At 39.2% G+C, this 26112-nt stretch overlaps 1 protein-coding gene across 1 annotated transcript in view; it reads left to right on the top strand.

Moving 5' to 3' along the window:
* The window catches only part of Skint6 (selection and upkeep of intraepithelial T cells 6), a 482358-nt gene that overhangs the window by 156200 nt on the left and 300046 nt on the right, over window positions 1-26112 (top strand). The window contains exons 13-14 of the mRNA NM_001103199.1: window positions 2817-2879; window positions 24815-24877. Coding sequence (NP_001096669.1) covers window positions 2817-2879; window positions 24815-24877 — 126 coding nt within the window. The remainder of the gene's footprint in view (window positions 1-2816; window positions 2880-24814; window positions 24878-26112) is intronic.

Here is a 26112-nt window from a genome sequence, read left to right as displayed (position 1 = left end):
CCTTCACTGGTGAAAATAAAACATTTAAAGGAGGCTTGTTGGCATTCCCACAAGATTTTTTTCCCAAGGAATGAAAGATGAATTAAAACCAAACAAAAATCAAAGAAAGGGATTCTGCTATGTACAATAATAATCAAGGCTTTGAAGGAAAAAGGGATGGTTGAAGACATTAGCTTATAATTTCACAATTAAGGAAGGAGGGAACAAGTTACCAGTTGCAAAGGACCACTCTTTTGGTAGAAAACTTTATAACCTATGTTCAAAATATATTGAAATGAGAATGAATAAGAACACAGGGTAACAGTGCTCAGATATTTGAATCTAGCATGTATTTTAGGTTCAGTATTGGAAATGCAAAAATGTTGTGATGTTTGGAGAATAGATTGTATCTCCTATGATGAAGTTCAGAAGACTAAAAAAAAAGGGGGGAGTTAATCAGAAGCAGACTAGACACAACAGGATATTGAAATTCTTTGGAAAATGTGGGTACCACAGAACTGGCGAAACAGTAATATGACTATGCATTCAATGTTGTCTAAAGCAATATAAAGATATTCAAATGGATGGACTGACTCACGGACATTGGGAACCCTTAATTATTTCCAGGCATGTTTCATTATAATATCAGAGGTTGAATAACAATAGGAAATGGATAGGCATCAAAAACTACTGTGTAATAGCACCGCTGTTCAGTGTCCTGCTTACAATGCTGTTTATAAGTTGTTTCAAGAATCCAAAATATAGAGATAATTACATTCTGTCTCTGCACATCTTCAGACTATCGGTAAGACATGATCTTTGAGAGGTGGAAAAGGCTTTGACAGATCAGGATAGCTTATGCTGCTATTTAGTTTGAGTTCTTGAAAGAGTTAATACAATCAAGATGGTATACATAGAGGAGAACGTAGAAAAAAAGGTCTGCTAGATTCACCCAAAAATGAACATGACATCTGACATGCTAGAATAATTTTCACTAAAAAATCAAATGTTATGTACCAGCTGGCTTTACAGATCCATGTAGCCAACCAAATCTCATGTTGTTACTCACAGGGAAGGAGACAATTCAAAGGCAGTAAACTGAAATCCAATTTCAGACTCTATTAGACCATGCTGAAATAGAAAGTACATCATGACTTTCATATCCTGTGAAAAAGCTTGATGAGCAAGGAAAATTCCTATCTTATTGGCAAAGATTGTACAATCTCTTTAGAAATCTTTGCTGATGTTTAATTAATATTGGTCACAGCCATGAACAAATCATATGATATCCAGATGCAAGGCATGTTATGATAGGGATCTTGGTATTTGAAAATTTCAATACCTTGTGAATAATCAAATACTTAGAACATTAAAAGCTGAGGCACAACCTATGGTAGAATGGAGAGGAATACAACTGATATTGGTTCTAATATGTATCATGGTACTACACTAGATAATCCTACACCTAGAGAATTCTGAGGTTTACATGTTTACAGACCCAGTTTTAGGAAATATTGTCCTTTGTGTGTTTGTATATATATATATATATCTGCTATATGTATCTGGTCTCAAAATGACTGGTGCTTTTATTGTGGGAAATTTGTTCATTTGGAACATAATAACAAACAAGATATCTCTAGGACAATGATTTTCCTAGGTACAAATCAGAATCAAAGTCTACATTCATGGTGTGTTTATTTTATGAGAGAAACACTACCATTGTGTGGGAATTAAATGGGGGCTGGGGAAGGAAAGTGGATGGGAGGATAGCCCATGCATATCCAGAAGTCCTCCAATGCTCTAGCCAGTTGGATATGGGAGGGCTGCCAGTCGCTTTCCACTAGGCTGTAGGGGGGTGGGGGGGGGAATCTAAGCCACTGACCCCATTTGACAGGGGGAGGGGGAGGGGGTGGACAAGGGGCAGTCAACAAAAACAAGAGGCCCTGGGGGACACTCTGTGCCCTGGGGTTATGGGAGAAAGGACTTAGGGAGAGAGATTCCCACAAAGGCAAGAGTATGGGCAGTGAGCTTGATGAACAGAGACAGTCTATGAATTTAGAGATTTATTATAGAAAGGCAGGGAGAATGAGAGAAGGTAAATGAGAAAGAGACTGGCCATGACCAAGAGGTTAGAAGGGGGGAAAGTAGAGAGAGAAAAGAAAGGCTAGAGAGAAAGAGGGAAAGAGAGGAAGAGAGAGGAGAGAGGATAAGATTGTAAGGGGAGTAAAAGCAAGAGAGCAAGAGATTGAGGTGGGGCCAAGCAGCCCCTCTTATGGTATGCTGTATCTTTTCTGTTGCTACGTAACTGGGGAGGAGTCTTGCCTGAAGGTCAGAAGCTTCGGACATTGCCTACGTTACTACTAGCCATGCTTCTCCTGTGGGGGCTGAGGGGTCAGTAAATTCGACAGGAACCTTGAGTCCAGGAGACATGAGAGAACTCTTTCCCTCCAATGTAGGTGAATTATTACCACTGGGTCCTGGGTTTCCACACTGCATCTTGACTGGAGACCAGACTGTCTTTGTACAGCCAAAGACCTCACACCATTGGACAAAGAGCATAGGTACAAGAAAGATAAACAAGACATTTTCCTGACATCAGAAAATAAATGAGGATACAGGTGGAGGCCTCACAGTGAAAAAAAGCAAGCTAGTTCCCTGTGTTAGTTAGGAAAAACTATACAGTCAAAAATACCTCACAAAAATAATGAAGATTGAATATATGTTATGCCAAGTAGTGATGTTCTTGAAATGACAAAAGAAAACATAGTACTTAATCCTCCCAAACCTCAATGATACAAAAAGAGAAACTAAATCATTGTATGGTCTTTTGCCTACAGGAACAAAAGAGTGGCTGTTGGAAAGGGTTCAATCAAGTATTCAAAGTTCCAGTGTGGATCTAGGTATGATCAATGAAAATTATAAAATAAAAATAAAACCCATGTTCTGTGGAAAAATGATATAATATAATTGAATGGTGTTAGTGGGATTTGCGTGATGCCACTATATACCTTGCTGTGATAAAAAAATCTGCTACAGGTGATAGAACAAGAGTGTTTGGAAGTACAAGGAAATATGTTGTTATGCAGTTCTGATTGAACAAATGCCAAATAATATTTGGAAATAATAGGCATTGAAATAGGAGGCTTGACTGAAATAAGAGATTATGTAACTTTGATTTCCAGAAAGTTAGAAATATAGAATGCACAAATTGAAAGGCTTTTTTACCAAGTTCATAGGTAGTAGAAAGTTATCAGGAATTACAAAAAAAAAGAGAATGTTGCATTTAATTTGTGTGTACAGATGGTCAAGTGTCAAACTAGAGGTCTTATATCCACGACATGCCCATAAATGTATGGGTACAAGATCTTTCCCAACATTTGGGTACAGGGGTTCATATTCCTGTGAGACAAGAAACTTACCATGATGAAATGTAGGGAGAAAGAATGGAGGTTTCAAGGAAAGATATTGATAAATATCCTCAAAAACAACACATGACTTTGCCTATTTTATACACAAAGAACATAACTGGAACAAAGATACCAAATTTAAAGGAGGAAAAATAGCTTAAATGCCAAGAGCCCTACCACAGAAATGGTTACGTCTCTAGCCTGTATTAGTTAATCAGTATCTGTAGGCAAAGGAGATATGATAGAAGATTGATTATGTGTTACCAGAGAAACTGGACAAAAAGTATAAAAAGAATTCGGCCACCTCTTCGGAATTCCCTGCACATGTTATAAAAAAGTAAAAGGGAAAATTTGGAATGTTAATAGGTTTTGTAGCTAAAGTGGTAAATATTAATGAGTATTCTCATTACAGTCTTTTGCTTCCATTACCTTCATTCTTATCTAAGCAATGACTGCAATTGATTTAAAGGGCTGCCTTTCGATGTCCCTTTTACTTTTTTTCTTTTTTATTAGATATTTTCTTCATTTACATTTTAATTGATATCCCCAAAGTCCCCTATACACTGCTCCCACCCTGCTACCCATACCAACCACTCCTGCTTCCTGGCCCTGAAAATCCCCTGTACTGGGGCATATGGTCTACATAAGACCATAGACCTCTCCTCCCATTGATGGCCGAAGAAGCCATCCTCTGCTACATATGTAACTAAAGACAAATTTCTGGGGGTACTGGTTAGTTCATATTGTTGTTCCCTCCATAGGGTTGAAGACCCCTTTAGCTCCTTGGGTACTTTCTTTAGCTCCTTCATTAAAGGCACTGTGTTCCATCCAATAGATGACTGTGAGCATCCACTTCTGTATTTGCCAGGCATTGGCATAACCTCACAAGAGAGAACTATGTCAGGCTCCTGCCAGCAAAATCTTTCTGGCATATGCAATAGATTCTGGGTTTGGTGTTTGTATATGTGATGGATACCCAGGAGGGGAAGTCCTCTTCAGCTCCCTGGGTATTTCTCTGGCTCCTTCATTGGGAATTTGTACTCTGTCCAATGGATGACTGTGATCATATACTTTTGTATTTGCAAGGCACTGGCAAAGCCTCAATAAATCAGGCTCCGGTCAACAGGTTCTTGTTGGCATCTGCCTAGTGACTGGGATTGGTGATTATTTATGAGGTGGATTTCCAAATGGGGAAGTCACTGGATGACCATTCCCTCAGGCTCTGCTCTGAACTTTGTCTCTGTAACTCCTTCCATGGGTATTTTGTTCCCCATTCTAAGAAGGAACAATGTATCCACACTTTGGTCTTCCTTCTTCTTGAGTTTCATGTGTTTTACACATTGTATCTTGGGTATTCTAAATTTCAGGGCTAATATGCACTTATCAGTGAGTGCATATCATTTGTGTTCTTTTGGGATTGGGTTACCTCATTCAGGGTGATATCCTCCAGATCCATCCACTTGCCAAAGAATTTCATAAATTCATTGTTTTTGAAAGCTGAGAGTATTTCATTGTGTAAATGTACCACATTCTCTGTATACATTCTTATGTAGAGGGACATCTGGGTTCTTTCCAGATTCTGACTATTATAAGTAAGGCTGATATGAACATAGAGGAGCATGTGTCCTTATTAGAAGTTGGAACATATTCTGGCTATAGGCCCAGGAGAAGTATTGCTGGATCTTCCATTAGTACTATATCCAACTTTCTGAGGAACCGCCAGACTGATTTTCAGAGTGGTTGTACTAGCTTGCAATCCCACCAACAATAGAGGAGTGTGCCTCTTTCTCCAAATCCTCCCAAGCATATGCTGTCCCCTGAATTTTTGATCTTAGCCATTCTGACTGGTGTGAGGAGGAATCTCAGTTTTGTTTTGATTTGCATTTCCCTGATAATTAAGGATATTTAATATTTTTTCAGGTGGTTCTCAGTCATTCTGCGTTCCTCACTTGAAGAATTGTTTTTCTCTGTACCCATTTTAAATATGATAATTTGATTTTCTGGAGTCCATCTTCTTGAGTTCTTAATATATACTGGATATTAGTCCACTACCTGATTTAGGATTGGTAAAGGTCCTTTTATAAACTGTTGGTGGCCTTTTTGTCTTATTAACAGAGTCTTTTGCCTTACAGAAACTTTGTAATTTTATGAGGTCCCATTTGTTGATTCTCAATTTTACAGCACAATCCATTGCTGTTTTGTTCAGGAATTTTCCCCCTGTGCCCATATTTTTGAGGCTTTTTCCTTCTTTCTCCTCTATAAGTTTCAGTGTCTTTGGTTTTATGTGGAGTTCCTTGATTCACTTAGACTTGAGCTTTGTACAAGGAGATAAGAATGGATCAATTCGCATTCCTCTACATGATAACCATTGTGCCAGCACCATTTGTTGAAGATGATGTCTTTTTTTTCCACTGGATGTTTTTAACTCCCTTGCCAAAGATCAAGTAACCATAGGTGTGTGGGTTCATTTCTGGGTCTTCAGTTCTATTCCATCAGTCTACCTGTCTGTTGCTATACCAGTACCATGCAGTTTTTATCACAATTGCCCTGTAGTACAGTTTGGGATCAGGTCTGGTGATTCCACCAGAGGTTCTTCTATTGTTGAGAATAGTTTTTGCTATCCTCAGTTTTTTTGATATTCCAGGTGAATTTGGCAATTTCCATTTCTTCTCAGTGAAGAATTGAGTTGGAATTTTAATGGGGATCGCATTGAATCTGTAGATTGCTTTCGTCAAGGGAGCCAATGTTTCTATATTAATCCTGGAAATCCATGAGCAAGGGCCATTTTCCATCTTCTGAGATCCTCTTCAGGTTCTTTCTTCAGAGACCTGAAGTTATAATCATACAGATCTTTCACTCCCTTAGTTAGAATCACAGCAAGAAATTTTATATTTTTTGACTATTGCTAAAGGTGTTGTTTTCCTGATTTCTTTCTCAGCCTGTTGATTCTTTTTGTAGAGAAATACTACTGATTTGTTTGAGTTAATTTTACATCCAGCTACTTCACTGAAGCTGTTTATCAGGTTTAGGAGCTCTCTGGTAGAATTTATAGGGTCACTTATATATATTATGATATTATCTGCAAATAGTGATATTTTGATTTCTTCCTTTCAAGTTTGTAACACCTTGACCTCCGTATGTTGTCTAATTGCTCTGGCTAGGACTTCAAATACTATAAAGAAGAGGTAGGGAGAAAGTGGGCAGACTTGTCTAGTCGCTGATTTTAGTGGGATTGCTTCCAGCTTCTATCCATTCAGTTTGATGTTGCCTACTGATATAATGTATATTGTTTATATTATGTTTGAGTATGGGCCTTTAATTCATGATCTTTTCAAGACTTTTATCATGAAGGAGTGTTGGATTTTGCCAAATGTTTTCTCAGCATATAATGTGATGATCATGCAGTTTTTGTCTTTGAGTTTGTTTATATAGTGGATTACATTGATGTGTTTCAGTTTATTAAACCATCCCTGCATCCCTGGAATGAAGCCTACTTGATCATGTCGAATGATCGTTTTGATGTGTTCTTGGATTCGGTTTTGGAGGATTTTATTGAGTATTTTTGCATCAATATTTATAAGGGACACTTGTCTGAAGTTTCCTTCTTTGTTGGGTCTTTATGTGGCTTATGTGTCAGAGTAATTGTGGCTTCATAGAATGAAAGGGGTAGAGGACCTTCTGTTTCTATTTTGTGGAATAGTTTGATGAGAATTGGAATTAGGTCTTCTTTGAAGGTCTGATAGAACTCTGCACTAATCTCATCTGGTCCTGGCCCTTTCTTCTTTTAGAGACTACTAATGACTGTTTCTATTTCTTTAGGAGATATGAGGTCATTAATCTCATCCTGATTTAATTTTGGTATCTGGTATCTGTCTAGAAATTTGTTCATTTCATCCAGGTTTTCCAGTTTGTTTGTTGGTTTGTTTGTTTGTTTTTCAGTATAGCCTTTTGTAGTAGGATCTGATGATGTTTTGGATTTCCTCAGGTTCTGTTATGTCTCCTTTTTCATTTTTGATTTTGTTAATTAGGATAATGTCCCTGTACCCTCTACTTAGTCTCGCTAGGGGTTAATCCGTCTTGTTGATTTTCTCAATGAACCAGCTCCTGGTTTGGTTGACTTTTTGACTAGTTCTTTTTTGTTTCCCTTCGTTTGATTTGAGCCCTGAGTTTGATTATTTCCTGTCATCTACTCCTCTTGGGTGAATTTGTACCTTTTGTTCTAGAGCTTTGAGGTATACTGCCAAACTGCTAGTTTATGCTCTCTCTAGTTTATATTAGCAGGTACTAAGAGCTATGAGTTTTCCTTTTAGGACTGCTTTCTTTGTGTCATTAAGTTTGGGTATGTTGTGGCTTCATTTTTATTAAACTCTTTAAAAGTCTTTAATTTCTTTCTTTATTTCTTCCTTGACCAAGTTATCATTGAGTAGAATGTTGTTCAGCTTCCACATGAATGTTACTTTCTATTATTTATGATGTTATTGAAGATCATCTATAGTCCATGTTTATCTAATAGGATGCATAGGAAATTTCAATATTGTTGTATTTGTTCAGGCCTGTTTTTTGACAAATTATATTCTCAATTTTGGAGAAGGTGCCGTGAGGTGCTGAGAAGAATGTATATTCTTTTGTTTGAGGATAAAATGTTCTGCAGATATCTATTAAATCCATTTGTTTCATAACTTCTGTTAGTTTCAATGTGTCTCTGTTTATTTTCTCTTTTCAGCATCAGTCCATTGATAAGAGTGGGGTGTTGAAGTCTTCCACTTTTATTGTGTGACATGCAATGTGTGCTTTGAGTTTTACTATAGTTTCTTTAATGAATGTGGATGCCCTTGCATTTGGAGCATAGATATTCTGAATTGAGAGTTCACCTTTGAAGATTTAACCTTTGATGTGTATGAAGTGTCCTTCCTTATCTTTTTTGATAACTTTTGGTTGGAAGTCGATTTTATCCGACATTAGAATGGCTACTCCAGCTTGTTTCTTCAGACCATTTGCTTGGATAATTGTTTTCCAGTGTTTACTCTGACTTAGTGTCTGTCTTTGACCTTGAGGTGGGTTTCCTGTAAGCAGCAAAAAATTGGTTCTTGTTTGTGTAGCCAGTCTGTTAGTCAATGTCTTTTTATTTGGGTATTGAGTCCATTGATATTAAGAGATATTAAGGAAAAGTAATTTTTGCTTCATGTTATTTTTGTTGTTAGACTTGGGATTCTGTTCTTGAGCCTGTATTCTTTCAGGTTTGTTGAAGGATTACTTTCTTGCTTTTTCTAGGGCATAATTTCCATTCTTGTGTTGTTGTTTTCACTTTATTATCCTTTGAAGGGCTGTATTTGTGGAAAGATACTTTGTGAATTTGGTTTTGTCGTGGAATACTTTGGTTTATCTATCTTTGGTAATTGATAGTTTTTGTGGGTAGAGTAGCCTGGGCTGGCATTCCTGTTCTCTTAGTGTATGTATACCATCTGTCCAGAATCTTCTGGCTTTCATAGTCTCTGGTGAGAATTCTAGTGTAATTGTAATAGGCCTGCGTTTATATATTCCTTGAACTATTTCCTTTATTGTTTTTAATATTCCATCTTTATTTGTTGCATTTGTTGTTCTGATTATTATGTGTCAGGAGGAATTTCTTTTCTGGTACAGTCTATTTGGAGTTTCTGTAGGCTTCTTGTATGTTTATGTGCATCTCTTTCTTAGGGTTAGGTAAGTTTTATTCTATAATTTTGTTGAAGATATTTGCTGGCCCTTTAATTTGAAAATCTTCCTTCTCATCTACTCCTATTATCTGTAGGTTTACTCTTCTCATTATGTCCTGGAATTCCCAAATGTTTTAAGTTAGGATCTTGTTGCATTTGCATTATCTTTGATTGTTGTTTCTATGTTCTCTATGGAATCTTCTACATCTGAGATTCTCTAATCCATCTCTTGTATTCTGTTTTTTATGCTAGCATCTACAGTTCCTGATTTCTTTCCTAGTATTTCTATCTCCAGAGTTGTCTCCCTTTGGGTTTTCTTTATTGTTTCTACTTCCATTTTTAGATCTTGGATGGTTTTTTTCAATTCCATCACATGTTTGCTTGTGTTTTCCTGTATTTCTTTAAGGTATTTTTGTCTTTCTTATTTAAGGACTTCTTTGTGTTTAGCAGTGTTTTCCTGTAGTATTTTTTAATGATTTTTGTGCTTCCTTTTTAAGGTCTTCTCCCTATTTAGTATTTTCCTTCTGTATTTCTGTAAGTGAGTTATTAATGTCCTTCTTAAAATCCTCCACCAGGACCTGGGCAGTACTGGCACATGCCTTTAATTCCAGCACTTGGAAGGCAGAGGCATGTGGATTTCTGAGTTCAAGGCCAGCCTAGTCTACAGAGTGTGTTCCAGGACAGCCAGGGCTACACAGAGAAACTCTGTGTCGAAGAACAAACAATAATTTTTAAAAAAGAAAGGAAAGGAAAAGAAAATCCTCTACCAGCATCATGAGATATGATTTTAAATCCCAATCTTGCTTTTTGCATCTGTTGAGGTATACAGGACTCTCTGTGGTGGGAGTGCTAAGAGTTCTTATGATGCTGAGTGGTCTTGGTTTCTGTTAATAAGATTCCTATGTTTGCCTTTCACCTCTGGTAATCTCTGGTGTTAGTTTTTATAGCTGTCTCTGGCTGGAGCTTGTTCCTCCTGTGATTCTGTTAACCCCTGTCAGCACTCCTTGGTGGCTAAATTTCTCCTGAGTCCCAGTGGTCAAAGCACTCTCTTCAGGCAAACTCTCTTCTTGCATGGAAAGTGCACAGAGGTCTGGAGCTCAGCTCTACCTCCTGACTGAAGATGAAGGCCCAAGGGACCCTATGGAAGAAGCTATGTTGCTTCTTCCACCCACACACTTTCCAGCACAGAATGGTCTCTGAGTTATTGTCCCTTTTAGAAAGCAGGGATAAGAAATGTTTTCTTTATTTTCCATGATTATAAAAAAGATTAATACATGAAAAATATTAAAGAATGACTTATTCTATAGGGTAGGAAGAAAAGTCCTTGACCATGTCAAAATCTTGTTCAAAAACCACTGGAAATACTTTGTAGATAATTTCTTAAATAAATAAGTCTTCATTACCTGGATGGAAGTTTGTTGGCTGCTTCTAACACAGATACTTCAGAAAAATCTTTAATGAAAGAGAATCTAATCCATTATGCTGGCTATGAATGAAGGATGTACTTCAATTCAAAGTGGCCATGCATAGGAGAGTGTTTGATGTCTGTGAACAGATAAGTAACCAACTGTACGTGAGAATGTGGAATCATGCATAGTAATGAGTTGTAGTAAATTTCCAACACCAATATGCCCAAGTAATAAAAATACAACTCATTTAATATGTGTATATTCTGTGCACCTAGATTATGCAGATCTACCATACCTGGCTATTCAAAACACTTTCCCATTTCTATCCAATTAAAAGATTATTTTATCTCAGATATAATTGAATACATCTTTTATGAATTAATTAATATCAAGCAATATATCTATATCTACATCTATATCTATTGATCGATCGATAGATAGATAGATAGATAGATAGATAGATAGATAGATAGATATAGATAGATAGATAGATAGATAGATGGATGGATATAGATATATAGGAGGTAAACCAAACAGCAGACCAGGCCAAGTTGATTTCACTTGGGAGAGGTTTATTAAGCAGAGTAAGAGGGGAGGCCAAGCAGGAAGAAGGGCAGAGAAGAGGATAAGGAGAGAAAGAGGGGAGAAGAGAAGAAAGAGAAGAAAGAGAGAAAGAGAGGAGGGTTGATCCCCTAATTCATACAGAAAATGACATTACACCAGTAAGGGTGGGAACTGATCCCAGTGAGTTGTGCGATTGAGGGTCATTGGCCTGGCAATGCAGGTCAAGTATCACATAGTTAGGCCAGGGCTTGCAGTGTCCTGGTACTAACATTCCTCCCTTCTTGTTATTATAAAATAAGGGGAGAAAAAGAGAGGGAAAACCAATGGTGAAGAAGGAATAAGGGTGTTGTGTCTCTTAAACTATTAAACTACTTCCTGCTTTTTAGGGGCATCATCAATTTTAGGATGTATCTGGCTTTCACCATTGGAATCCATTTGGTAATTGTCTGAATCAGGTTCTTCTATGGACAGTGATTCCTTTGTGGTCAGCGGCCAGTAATCCTGTAAAAAGAGGTGATTAATAGTTTGGTTAGAAATTTTTGTACCTGTTCTTGAAGGAATGTAGAAACAAGATTAATAAGACAATGAATGAGTGAGAAATATTTTCTCTGGATATGGATGGTACTTACTGGGAACTTGGCTGAGTTTTGTGGTAAAGCTTACCAGCAACTCCTGTTTCCCACCTGGGATCCCATGGTTCTCGAATGTAGAAGAAGAGTGTCTTGTGGAATCAATAGAAGAAATGATTAATCTGTGTCCCTAGCATGTGTATCTCACAAGACCAGTATGGGCAGCCCCCATAATTGTCTGGCAATTTTCTGCAATAATCTTTTGTCTGGTCAAAGAGAATACAGGTATAGAGGTTATAATACGCAGATGGAGTAACAGATATAGGAATGATGGCAATCTGGATCAATTCCTGGAACCTGGCTATGGAGCAGTTTCCTGATCCTATTTGGAAAGTCTGCTTGTTATCTGTGGGTGTTTCTCAAACTTTGAATCTCCAGATGTAGGGACTACCCTTAATGGAAATAAACAGCAAGGGAAAGATGAAAAGGCCACAACTAACCCAGTGTTTTGTCCAGCGAGGTCGGGTTTGGCTGCCTGAGTGAAGCCTCATTCTCTGGGATGGGAGGCAAGGTGGGTGGTCTTGATTCTTCCAGAGCTTAACAGAGCAGGGTCCTGTTAGGATCAATGTGTATCAAAAAGTGGAGGAATGAAGGGTTTCAGGTGAGACAGGTAGACCCAATGAGATTGTCCCTCAAGCTTAGCAGTTGTAGGAGTTATGAGGATTACCTTAAAAGGACCCTGCCATTTAGGAGAAAGGGGTGAAGGCTGATGACCTGGAGGAGATAAAATGAATTGGTCTCCAATGTTAACAGGAAGTGGGCAGGAAACAGAGTATGGTCTAGGTAGGTGATGGTCATCAAAGTTTCATAGGAGAGAATGGAGATAAGAAAATTATGGGGAGAGTGCTTGGGCGAGAAGCCAGGAGTTAGGACTGGACATCCATACATGAGTTCGAAAGGGGAGATGAGGAGAGGTCTTTTGGGGAGTGCTCACGGTCTGAAAAGAGCCAGGGGCAGGAGCTTTCCCTAGTCAAGATGAAGTTCCTGTGACAGTTTAAAAAGAGTGGTTTCTACCTTGCCTGAAGATTGAGGGTGGTAAGGGATGTGAACGTGCCAGGGGATGTCTAGGGCCTTAGATAGGATCTCAGAAACTTGAGAGGTAAATTCAAATCCATTGTCTGATTGGAGAAAGACTGAGATGCCAAATAGAGGGATGATCTCTCAGAGGAGAAGATCAGAGACTGTCTGAGCCCTTTTATTAGTTGTGGGAAATTTTTCCACCCACCCTGAGAAGGTGTCTACCACGACCAGGAGGTATTTGACACGTCTGACGATGGGCATGTGGGTGAAATAAAGTTGCCAGTCAGTTCCAGGAAGGGAACCTCTAGACTGATGAGTGAGAAAAGGAAGGCAGTGATACCTTGAGTTGAAGTTAGATGTCTGACAGATTTCTAGGAAGCAGTGATAGATTTAAGAAAATGTAGGTCTTCGGGAGTAGGCTGTAGGTGAGTTTTAACAAAGGAAGATAATGCTTGGATATTAGGATGAAAGAGTTGGTGAAGGTATGACAGAGTTTGGCAGATGTCAAAGGGTGAGTGTGGACATGTAGACTGTAGTGTAAGAATGTCCTGGGGAGGATAAGACAAGTCTAGGCCCCTAAGGGCTGCAGCTCTAGCTGCCTCATCAGCTCGATTGTTTCCCTTAGAGACAATAGAATCATCTGTCTAGTGGGACATGAAATGGATGATCCCAATAGATGCAGGGATGTGGGAGGCCTCTAGCATAGCCATGATTTGGCTTGCATTAGTTACTGATTCTCCCTTTGTAGTAAGTAGTCCACATTCCTTCCAAATAGCAGAATGGCACAGGAGGATGTGAAAAGCATACTTGCAATCTGTGTCAATGTTTAGGGACTGTCCCTGTGCCAGTTGAAAAGCATGGGTGGGGGCTATTAGTTTGGTTTGTTGATTAGTGGTATGGGCAGGAAGGGCCTGTGCCTCCACTACCTCAGTGTCTGATACTATGGCATTGCCAGCCCTTCTGGATCCTTCATGTAGGAAGGAGCTGCCATCTGTATACCAAGTGTATGTGGCTTGGGGCAATGTGCCCTCCTTTATGTATGAAGGATGAGGTAATAGTTCTTCTAGAGTTTCAGTGCAGGAGTGGGATAGGGAGTGATTAGTATTTGGTTTAGGAAGAAGGTTAAAAATAATGATAGGTGGACATGATTGGAAAGTGAGTGTGGGGTCTTCAATTAGAGCTACATGGAAAGAGAGAACTCTAGAGGGAGGTAGAGCCTGTAATCCTTTATACATTAGGAGCTGTGACAGGTTATGAGAAGAGAAGGCAGTTATAGGCGATCCAAAGCTTAGTTTCTTTGATTCTCGAATAAGGAGTTCAGCAGCTGCTAGAGTTCAAATACAGGGTGGGTGCCAATCCCTGAATGGTTAGGTCTAGTTTTTTTGACAGGTATGCCACAGGTGCAAAAGAAGGTCCTATTTGGTGGCCCAAGGCTCCAAGGGCAATTCCCTCTTTTTCTGTTACATAGAGGGAAAAAAGGATGAGTCAGGTCAGGAAGATGTAAGGCTGGGCCCCTAAGGAGGGCCTGTTGGAGCCTTTGAAAGGACTTGGTAACAGGCTTTAAAACAGGTTTATGGGTGGGGCCTGATGCTGTTTCATATAGGGGGCGAGAAAGAGCAAAAGGAAGGGACCCATGAACATAAAACGCTGGCTATTCCTAGGAATGACAAAATTTCTTCTTTTGTAGTTGGAACAGTTAGAGTTTGAATAGCCTTATGGGTTGGGTTGATTGCTAGTCCCAAATAAGTAACCTGAGGAGTAGAGGGTGAGACCCTGTAGCCACGATTAGAGAGGAAATTCAGAAGAGCAGAGGTGTCAGTCTGGCTGATTTCTAAAGAAGGACTATAGAAAAGCACATCATCTATGCAAGTATAATCTTAGATTTAGGGAGAGACTGAGATAGTAGGTCAGAATCCAAGGCTTGCCCAAATAGATGTGGGCTATCCAGGAATCCCTGAGGTAAAACAGTCCAGGTCAGTTTGGTAGAAAAGAGTGTATCAGGATCTGTCCAGGCAAAGGCAAATATGTTTTGTGACTGGAAATCTAGAAGAATAGAGAAGAATGCATCCTTAAGATCTAGAACTGAGAAATGGGAAGTACCTGAGGGGATAGTAGAAAGAAGTGTGTAAGGGTTAGCCACAACCAGGTGGAGAGGCACCACTGCAGAGTTAATACATCTGAGATCCTGGACTAAGCAATAGGCACCATTGGGTCTCTTGACTGCCAGTATAGGGATATTAAAGGGAGAAGAGGTAGGGCGAAGGAGTTTCTTTCTCAACAGGTCAGAGATGATTGGCTTGAGTCCTCTGAGGCTCTGGAGAGAAAGATAGAGAGAATATTGAGACTGGGTGATAACCTGGTAGGGTTCAACAATTGTATGACAACAGGTGAATGGTGTTTATCAACAGAGGGTCTCTGAATGTCCCAGAGTTGGGGAGCTACCTGTGAGGCTGGTAAAGGGAATGACATGGTATTGTTAATAGGTTGGCTGGCTAAATGGAGGAGTAGAGGAACTGCTGGTGAGCTTGAGTTCAGGTGAATGTGGGGAGCAAAAGAAATAGAGACTCCCAGCTTAGATAGGAAGTCTTTTCCCAATAAGGGGACAGGACATGTAGGCATTGCCAAAAAGGAATGGGTGAGAGGTACACCCCTAAAAATGTAACTGAGTGGTATAGAAAGTAAGGTTGTCCTCCTTCCCCAGCAATAGGAAAACGAGAGGGAGATGTGGGCCCCCAAAACTCTGTTAGGACCGAGTAAGTGGCTCCAGTGTCCAAGAGGAAAGAGATGGGCTGCCCACAGACCATGATGTCTACCCTAAACTCTCTGTTCGTGATGGCAGTGGTTGGGTCAGAGGAGCCTGGGCCTTGTCAGTTGACCATGGCCAAGCCTAGGAGATAAGTTGGAGGGTTATCTAGGAGTGATGTCCCCCTGTTTTGTGTAACATGGGGGCAATCAACAGCCTAATGTCCCTCTTGATGGCACCTAGAGCATGGCACCCTCGGTTTGCGGGAATTAGGGCAGGCTTTGGCGAAATGACCTTGTCAACCTCACCTGTAACATGTGCTCAGTGGTCTCTGGGTCTTAGAAGACCATGAGCTCAGGGTAGCATCTGGGGCTGGTCGGACAGCCTTTGCCAACATATTGTGTTTCTGCTTGTGATCTCATCTCTCCCATGGTATACCTTGAAGGCCAGGACCAAGACTTCTACCTGTGGAGGCAGGGGTTCCCATCTCCAACTTTTTAAGTTTAGTTCTTATATTGGGGTAGCTCTGGGAAAAGAAGTAAGTCATTAAGAGTTGTTCACCCTCTGGGTTTTCAGGGTCCAGATTGGTATACTGTAATAAAGCCCCTTTAAGGCGTTCTAAAAACTGAGATGGATTCTCCTGTTTATCTTGGACAACCTCTTAAGTTTTTCAAAATTTACCAGCTTTAAAGCTGCTTTTCACAGACTCGCCAAAAGACATGTAACAAACCTGTCCCTGGCTAGAATTCCACCTGTAGAATTATAATTCCATTGAGGATCCAGGTCAGGTACTGTCTCTGCTCCGATTGGATATGCTCTATCTGTTTGATGAATCTTGTCTGCATGTGCTCTTGCTTGTTCCCAAACTCACCCGCATTCCCCGGGAGGCAAATTGTTAGTAAGTGTCATGTGTATATCATGAAAAGTCAGACTGTACAACTGAGTGATATACTGAAATTCAATCTCTACTCTATCTGAGAAAGTTCACTCAGTGAGAAGGGAACGTGTACTCTGACCAGACCATCTACCACAACTTCCCTTAAGGGAAGGAGAGTTGCTGGGTCAGATTCTTCTAGTGGTGGAGAGCCTGGGGTATTGGTCCTGGTCTTAGAGCGAGTGTTAGGTGGTGTGAAAGTAGGTGCCGGGGTGGAATGTTTGGTGGGACCTGCTGTTGGAGAAGAAGGAGGAAAGCTGGGGATGACAGGCTCTGGGGAGTCTCGGTGAGGGAAAACTGAGGTAGCAGTTTGGGTTTTTAGCGGCATAGAAACAGGCCTACGATGAAAAGGAGGTGATTTATATGCTGGGTTCAATATCATAGTATCGTCTAGTGGGAGTTGTGCAGGATTCATGGCTAACAGGCGTTGAGTTGGAGAACAGGAAGAGCACATAGTAGGATTGGAATAAAGATGAATAAAAGATTTTACATAGATAACCTCTTCCCATTTACAGGTTTTCTGACAGTATGTATTAAGATCCTTTAAAACAGCTGGATCTAGGGTGCCATTAAATGGCCACTTGCAACCATTGTCCAGTGAGTACTGAGTCCAGACCTTATTGCAAAGGAATATCAATCTTGATGCCTTCAAAGGTGGCATAAGCTTCAATGACTTAAGATTTTCCAGGAGACATCCCAGTGGTGTATCCGGGGATTCATTTGAAGACATATTGTTGCCCAAATTCTGGAGGTTACTTGTGTTCGTACTGGAGCCCCAAGAACAACCCAGAAACCAAAAAGGAAATCAGCCATGCTAGAATGCCCAAGTCATCACGAGGACCTCTAGTTGCTACACAAAAAGTCCTGGATTACTGTGGAAAGTATTCTACCCTGGCCAGGGATTTTAGACGGCTAGGGCCCGTGAGGAGAGAGCAACAAGATCCAGATGGTCAATGTCTTGGTTTCTATGTCAGCTGGAGGTATTGCTGTAAAAAACGCCAGCCGCCTAGTTCTCAGGCAGAACTGGCCAGGCTCTGTTCCAGGAACTGAAGGCCCCTCCCTGCTGACAAGCCCTACTGATAGTATGCCTCTGTCTGCGTGGAAATTTTTAGCGAACCGGTAAAATGGGAGCATGAAAGCCCAGCCTGTAAGGTGTGTGGGAGTGGCACAGCTCACTTAGTTTTAAAGTTCCTGTGCCATGCAGCTGGGGTGGAGGCGGGTCACCTTTGGAAATGGCTGGCAGTGGCGCCCCTCCCCCACTGGTCTTTGTGTGAGGGCCAAGCCATTTCTCAGGCAATCACTTCTGCATGAGATCAGGACTTAGAAGCAAAGGCTTAACAGTGGTTTATTCCCCTTTTGACTGTGATTTAAAATCACCTTGGGTGGTGGGGTCGCCATGCGTTGGAGGAGGGAGAGGGAGTTGCAGCTGCTCCCCAGAGTTGGTTGGTGCAGTTGCAAGGCAGTGGGATTCTTACCTTGAATGCTGTGTTCTGTGCCTGCCATGCATCCACTGGGGTACCCTCTCGGGCATACTGGACACTGGTGGCTGTTGTTTTTCCGCTTAATCCAATCAGAGTCATGGCACCACTTTCATGAATTAATTAATATCAAGCAATATTAATATACACATATTATATTACACACATATATGTTATATGTTATATGTTGTATATTATATGTTAAATGCTATGTGTTATATGCTATGTGTTATGTGCTATGTGTTATGTGTTATGTGTTATATGTCATATGCGATATGCGATGTTATATGCGATATGTTATATGTGTGTTGTGTGTTATGTGTTATATGTTATGTGTTATATGATGATGTTATATGTTATATGTTATAGGTTATATGTTATATATTTATTACCTATTACCTATTATATATTACCTATTACATATTATATATTACATATTATATATCACATATTAATTATATATAAATTATATATTACATATTAATTATTATATGTATTGGACGGATAAACCGAACAGCAGACCAGGTCAAGGTGGTTTCACGTGGGACAGGTTTATTGTGCAGAGGTAGAGGGGAGGTAAAGCTGGTAGAAGGGCAGAGAAGAGGAAAAAGAGAGAAAGATGGGGGAGAGAAGACAGAGAAGAAAGAAAGAGTGAGGAGGGGGTGATCCCCTAATTTATACAGAAAATGACATCACACCAGTGAGGGTGGGAACTGAGTCAAGTGGGTTGTGAGATTGAGGGTCCTTGGCCTGGCAATGCAGGTCAAGGGTCACATAGTTAGGCCGGGGCTTGGAGTGTCCTGGTACTAACAACAACTATTACTCTTAAACTGTAATTGTGTCTTTTTTGGACAGTATTATATTTGTAGTTGAAATGAGGCATTTCTTTCCTAGTGAATATTTCGTCCCAACTGGCATAACTCAAATATGTTCTTTTTTTTTTTTCTTTGAATCCATGACAGGGAAAATTGTCGGGAGCAGTGTAGTCTAACAGACAACTAATAAATAACATTTAATGTCACATTCTGTGGGCTTATGACATTTTTAAAAACCAACTATCTGCGAGAAGTAATCTGGACAGTTCTCTGCTACTTACTCTAAGGCATTTCTGATTAAAATAACTTAAAACACCCTAATTATAAACTCAGCACCATAAAATTCCAATTTGGCCCTTAACTCACAGGCTTAAACATATCAGATCTGTTTATAATAACAGCAGTAGAAGGACTGGTCTAAGCCCTGTACTTCAAAAGTTTTAGAAAAAAAAAACAAAAACAAACAAAAAAACAAAAAACAAAAACAACAAAAAACAATAATAACCACCCCCAAGTACTAAAGACTAGGAAATTAGGATGAAGATTCTTCAAGCTGAATATGGGTGTTGAGATATTTCTGAAGTGAGGGGAAAGGTTAGGGAAATGGGGGAATTCGTTGGCCTTAAGGCCACACCGATTGTCTATGACATATGTGTCATGACTGGATCTGGACGAAAAACCAAAACATCCGGAGTTCAGGCAGGTCAGTTTAGCATGTCTGATGATGAAATTCACCAAGACGGTATATTCTGTAATATATAAATCTCAAAAAATTTTAAGATCATCAAGATAATTTTTTGTTCTATCTTCTAGAATCTATTTCTTCAGGGAGTCTCACTCTATTATATATGCTACATATAACTCTGGAAGGTATAAATATCTTAATCATCTTTTCCAAAAACCAGCATATCCTTCCACCTGTAACCAGTAAAACCTGTACCTTGCCCTCTCTCCCAGAGGAAATATAAAATAACCACAATACACAAAATCACACATATTTTTCCTTTTTAGGCCTGTCTAATTTGTCATATCAGGATATTAAACCCAAATTCCTATGGAGTCCACATTAGATAATATGAATTTCCTGCAGACTTTATTAAATTGATTCATACATTTATCTATACCTGCATATAAGAGGCAGCTTGTTAAACCAAGATTTAAACCCCAAATTCTCATGGAACCCATGTTAGACAAAATATGAGTATCCTGTAAGACTTATAAGAGCAATATATTCTTATACCATTTTTAAAGCAATTTAATCAAGCTTTCACTAATATATGCCTATATGAAGCAGCTAGTTTTTAAATGTTAAACTCTCTGCCTAGAGGAGACATCCTGTTATATGATCTAATTTTTGTGCTCTCTACCTTGAGCCACAGACATTTATTTAATTAATACCTAGTATAATATCTCTCTATTATGCTCTCTACCTGGAGCCACAGACTTCTATTAATTAATAACTGTACATAGCAGGCAATTATCACTGCTCATTCTACATGTAGTCAGTGACTAATATTCCCTATCTATTTCAGAAATGCAGGTGAAAGTTCCAATCTTTAAGTGTCAAAATGTTGTATTTCTCTCTTCATATCAATGAGTTATATGGTCCAGAGGCCTTTTAACTTTATTTCCTGATACTTTATTCACATGGAGAAACTGAATATAAAGAGACCCACATTATATGTGTCCTTGATTTGGGGTGGGACAGGCAGTGTAGGGAGTGAAGGATAAGGAGAAGAGAACACAGAAAATCTCTCATCCAGTGTAGATGCCTCTCAGTAATTCTCTGTAGGCCCCACATACACAGCCACCTTCAAATCCATCATGCTGTAGCCCATATTGCTGACCAAGCCAAAATCAGTCATTGTCAGGCAGTGAACTTTTATCTCAGGTTAGTTGAGTTCATATCCATAGGTTGGGTGCCAATTTGTTCTGTTAAATCTCCAACCCAAAAATGCCCCAGCAATGAAAACACACCTCAATTAATATGAATACATGCTATGCACTTAGATTGGGCAGATCTGCACTTTACTGCCATCATCCACATCTATGAGACCTTTTAGAACATGCAGTTTAGTTTCTCCAGGCCATGTGTTTCTGCTCTCTGCTCTTTTCTTCTTTTTCCTGTTCCTATGTGTTCTCTCCCTCTTCCATTTTCTCTGTCTTCTCTTTCCCAAATTTCTGCTCTGTCTTCTGATATCTGCCCAATATAATGTTTCATTCAGCTTCAAATTATATAGTTATCATGTTTAGATAATAATATGAATGCAAAATGAAGTTAATATTTTAACTAATATAATGCAGAACAACAGATATCTTGATTTTCTCTTATTGGCTTGAAGACTTAATATAGATACAAGTACATCGTTATATATGTTTTATGTTAATACAAAACCAAGATTGTCTGGGAGGTAAATGCAACCCAATAGACAGAGAAAAATCCTAAACACATGAAACTCAAGAAAAATGAAGACTGAAGTGTGGACACTATGCCCCTCCTTAGAAGTGGGAACAAAACACCCATGGAAGGAGTTACAGAGACAAAGTTTGGAGCTGAGATGAAAGGATGGACCATGTAGAGACTGCCATATCCAGGGATCCACCCCATAATCAGCATCCAAACGCTGACACCATTGCATACACTAGCAAGATTTTATCGAAAGGACCCAGATGTAGCTGTCTCTTGTGAGACTATGCCGGGGCCTAGCAAACACAGAAGTGGATGCTCACAGTCATCTAATGGATGGATCACAGGGCTCCCAATGGAGGAGCTAGAGAAAGTACCCAAGGAGCTAAAGGGATCTGCAACCCTATAGGTGGATCAACATTATGAACTAACCAGTACCCCGGAGCTCTTGACTCTAGCTGCATATGTATCAAAAGATGGCCTAGTCGGCCATCACTGGAATGAGAGGCCCATTGGACTTGCAAACTTTATATGCCCCAGTACAGGGGAACGCCAGGGCCAAAAAGGGGGAGTGGGCGTGTAGGGGAGTGGGGGTGGGTGGGTATGGGGGACTTTTGGTATAGCATTGGAAATGTAAATGAGCTAAATACCTAATAAAAATGGAAAAAAAAAGAAAAAGAAAACCACAAATGTAAAAAAAAAAAAAAGGAAAAAAAATCAAAATGATGTTTTTGTTGAGGACCAAGAACTGCAATTTATTGTGATATGTCTTCATGAAAATATCTTAAATAAATTCATCTCTATATGTGATGTATGTAGGCCACAAAAATAAAACCCACAAGCTCATGTACATTCTTGCCAAAGTGTGCTTGGGCAAGAGCCCATCCACTTAATCTAGATGTCTTCAATGGATGCAGTATGACAATTATATAAGCAGGTGGCAATGAATGTTTATGAATGCAGTTATTCATATTTTCTCCCTAAACTATATTTTTCCTGGTGGAGCTTTAGACAATGCTGTTTTTAAAAGCTGGATTTGCCTTTATATGAATTACTGAAACAAATTTAACAATTTTGATTCTCATTCAAGTTAATGATAGAGCTCTATATTGAATCATATGTGCCCATAAACATGGTGCAGAGCAATATATAGATATACATCTATCTAACTTTTAATCATCGAGACTCAATTCATTAACCTCTTACCTATAATTGAATGAGAAATAACAAATAAACTCACTGGTTCACAAAAGTTGACTTCCTTGGAGTCATAGGACATTTGTGGGTCCTCAGTAATGTGGATAAATTTCTTTTTTCTACCAAGATCTATTTGGCAAGAAACATTAGCTACTTTTAATGGTAGGCTGTGTGATAATGATCAATCTGAAGATAAGCCATATGTATAGCTTAAACTCAATAACTACACCTTTCCCCATGTGATATGAAAAGAAGTGCTTCCTTTATGTAACTTAAGTTGCATGTAGTCTGTGATGAGTTATGAATTATGTAATGATGGATGATTTATCTCAGAGTTGTATGTCCTTATTGAAGGATGTTGTGAGTGTGGCAATCTTTCTTCACATAGTATAAGGCAAAATGCCTCACTGGTGAATCTTGACTCTTTCAGTAATATGGAGATGCACTTTAAAAGCATTGCTCACTGTCTATTGAAATAATTGCAAGTAAAACATAATGCTCATATTAGAAGAAACTATGGTAAGGAGTCATATGTCTTCACTGTTGGGGATAGAATATTTAAAGGAGGCTCGTTGCCATTCCACAAGTAATTTTCCCACAAGGATGAAGGATGAATTAAAATCAAAACAAAAATCAAAGCAAGAGGGATTCTGCTATGCACAATACTAATTAAGGCTTTGGAGGAAAAAGGGGTGGGGGAAGATGTTAGCTTATAATTTCACAAATATGGAAGGAAGGAACTAGTTACCAGTTGCAAAGGAGCACTCTTTTGGAATTAAACATTATAACCTACATTTAAAATATATTCCAATAAGAGAGAATGAGAACACAGGATAACAGTTCTCTAATATTTGGATCTAGCATATAGTTTAGGTTCAGTATTCGAAAGGCAAAAATGTAATGATGTTTAGGGAATAGATTGTTTCTCAAATGTTGAAATTCAGAAGATTTTAAATTAAAAATGAGTTATTCAGAATCAGAATCTGGGCACAACATGACATGGAAATTCTTAGGAAAACGTGGGTACTACAGAAATGGAAAGACAGTGTATGACTATGTGTTCAACATGGGCTAAGGTAATATAAAGATATCTCCATGGATGGACTGACTCAGGAACAATGGGAACACTTAACTATAATCAGGCATGCTTCTTTATAATTATCAGAGTTTGGAGAACAATAAAAAAAGTATAGGCATCAAAAAAGTATTGTGTAAAGCAGATCTGTTCGGTGACCAAGTTGCCTTACTGTTATTAGATGTTTAGAGAATCCCAAACAGATACATAATTTGATTCTGTTTCTGAACTTCATCTTCTTTGCTGAGACCTGTGGTATGATATGATCTATACAAGGTTTAAAAGTCTTTCACATCTAAATGACTTACAATGTTATTTAGGTTGAGTTTTGAAAAGGGTTAATGCAATCAAGATGGGTTACATAGAGGAGCGATTAGAAGAAATAGTCTGCTAGGTTCATCCAAAAAATGAATATGCCATCTGGCATGTTCAGGAAATTTGCACTAAAATATCAAGTGCTATGTACCAGCTGAGATCACTGATCCATAAAGCCAATCAAGTGCAATGATGATACTCAGAGAGTAGGTGGCAATTCAAGGGCGATATACTGAAATCCAAATTCAGACACAATTAGACTATGCTGAAATAGAAATAACAATATGGCTTTGCAGCTTTAAGTTCCTGGGTAAAAGTTAGATGAGCAAGGAAAGTTCTTTTCAAGTTTGCAAAGGTTGTACAATCTCTGTAGAGACCTTCAGTGATATTTAATTAATATTGGTCACAGCCATGAACAAAGTCATATAATATCCAGATGCAAGGCATGTTATGATAGGGATCTACGTGATTGAAATTTTGAATACCTTGTGAATGAACAAGAACTTATAAAATTAAAGGCTGAGTCACAACCTTTGGTGGAATGGAGAGGGTTACAGCTGATATTTGTTCTAATACGTATCATGGTACTTCACTAGGTAATCCTACACTAGAGGACTCTGATCTTTACATGTTTAGAGGTACAGTTTTAGGAAATATGTTTCTTTGCTAATATATTATGTACAAGCTGCTATAGGTATCTGATCTCAAAATTTCCAGTACATTTCTTTTTTGAAATTTGTTCATTTGCAACATAATAGTGAACAAGGCATTTCTAGGGCAATGGTTGTCCTAGGTATAAATCAGAGTGAAAGTATACATTCCAGGTGTGTTTATTTTAAGAGACAAGCACTACCTTTGGGACAAAGAACATAGGTCCAAGATAGATAAACAACATATATTCCTGACATCAGAAAATTAATTGGTGACCTAGCTGGAGGCCTCACAGTGAAAAATGCAAGTTGTTTCCCTTTGTTATCTAGGAAAGAATTTGCAGTAAAAAATACCTCAATAAAATATTGAGATCTAATATATGCTCTGCCAAGCAGTGCTGGTCTAGACATGGTAACAGATGAACATCTTACTCAATTTCCCCAAACCCCAATGATATAAAAATAGAAGCTAATTCGATGTATTGTCTTTTCCTTACAGGGACGAAAGAGTTGCTGTTGGAAATTATTCAATCAAGTATTGAAGGTTACAGTGTGGAGCTAGGTATGGTCAATGAAGCTTTCAAAGTAGAAATAAAAACCACGGTCTGTTAAAATGTGTGTAAAAAATTTAATGATATCAGTGGGATTTCCCCGATATCACTGTATCCCAACTGTGAAGAAAATCTGCCTCAGATGAAGGAACAAGAGTGTTTGGAAGTACAAGAAAATATGTTAATATTCAACTATTCTTTATAAAAGGCCAAATAACATTTCAAAGTAAATGGCATTGACATATGTGCTCGATTGATATAAGAGCTTATGTAACTTTAATTTCCCAGAGATTTTGTAATACAGCCTGGGCAAATTAAAAGCCTTATAAAATGTCCATGGGTAGTAGAAAGTTACCAGGAAAAAGAGAGAGAGAGAGAGAGAGAGAGAGAGAGAGAGAGAGAGAGAGAGAGAGAGAGAGACAGAGAGACAGAGAGACAGAGAGACAGAGAGACAGAGAGACAGAGAGACAGAGAGACAGAGAGACAGAGAGACAGAGAGACAGAGACAGAGACAGAGAGAGTTGAGTTTAATGTCTTTGATGGGAAGTCAATTGTTAAATTAATTTAAATTGTTAAATCCATGACATGCCCATAAATGTGTGGGGCCTAGATCTTTCCCGACATTTAGGAACACAGATTAATATTCCTGTGAGACCAGAATAGTACCATGATGAAATGAAGGGGGAAAGAATGGAGGCTTCAGGGGAAGATATTGATATATATCCTCAAAAACAATCTAAGGCTTTGCCTAATTTACAAACAAAGGCCATAACTAGAATAGAGATCCCAACTTTAAAGTTGGATCAATAGCTTAAATGCCAAAAGTCCTACCAAAGCAATGGTTAACTGTGGGGCAGTGGGCACTGTGGAAATAAAGGGAGTAGGAGAAAACACATGTCCTGCCAGAGTTTTGGTGCTCTGGGCAGGCAGACTCAGAAGACTGCTTCATTCTTTTCAAGCGGCCCTGGGTGGGTACCTGGCTGTATAAAGCCACTGACTCCACATCAGGGGGTGGTGGACAAGGGGCACCAGATTCCCAGCCTCGGAATCCAATATACCACTGGACACCATTGAAGAGCTGAGAACAGAGTGGGGGCCCTGGGACAGCTCAACCAGTCCTGGGGACAAAGGGAGGAGAGGGCAGGGGGAGAGGGGTGCTGTCTCGTTCCCATGCAGGTGAGAGTCTTTGGTCTGGTCCATGGCTGGAGCACTGGAAGGCCTCATTAGGGGAAATCCTATCCTATCA

Source organism: Mus musculus, chromosome 4 (genome assembly GCF_000001635.26).
Source record: "Mus musculus strain C57BL/6J chromosome 4, GRCm38.p6 C57BL/6J".
Classification (NCBI taxonomy): Eukaryota; Metazoa; Chordata; class Mammalia; order Rodentia; family Muridae; genus Mus; species Mus musculus.
The sequence above is the reverse complement of the archived record's forward strand: the minus strand, read 5'-3'. Positions and strand labels throughout refer to the sequence as shown.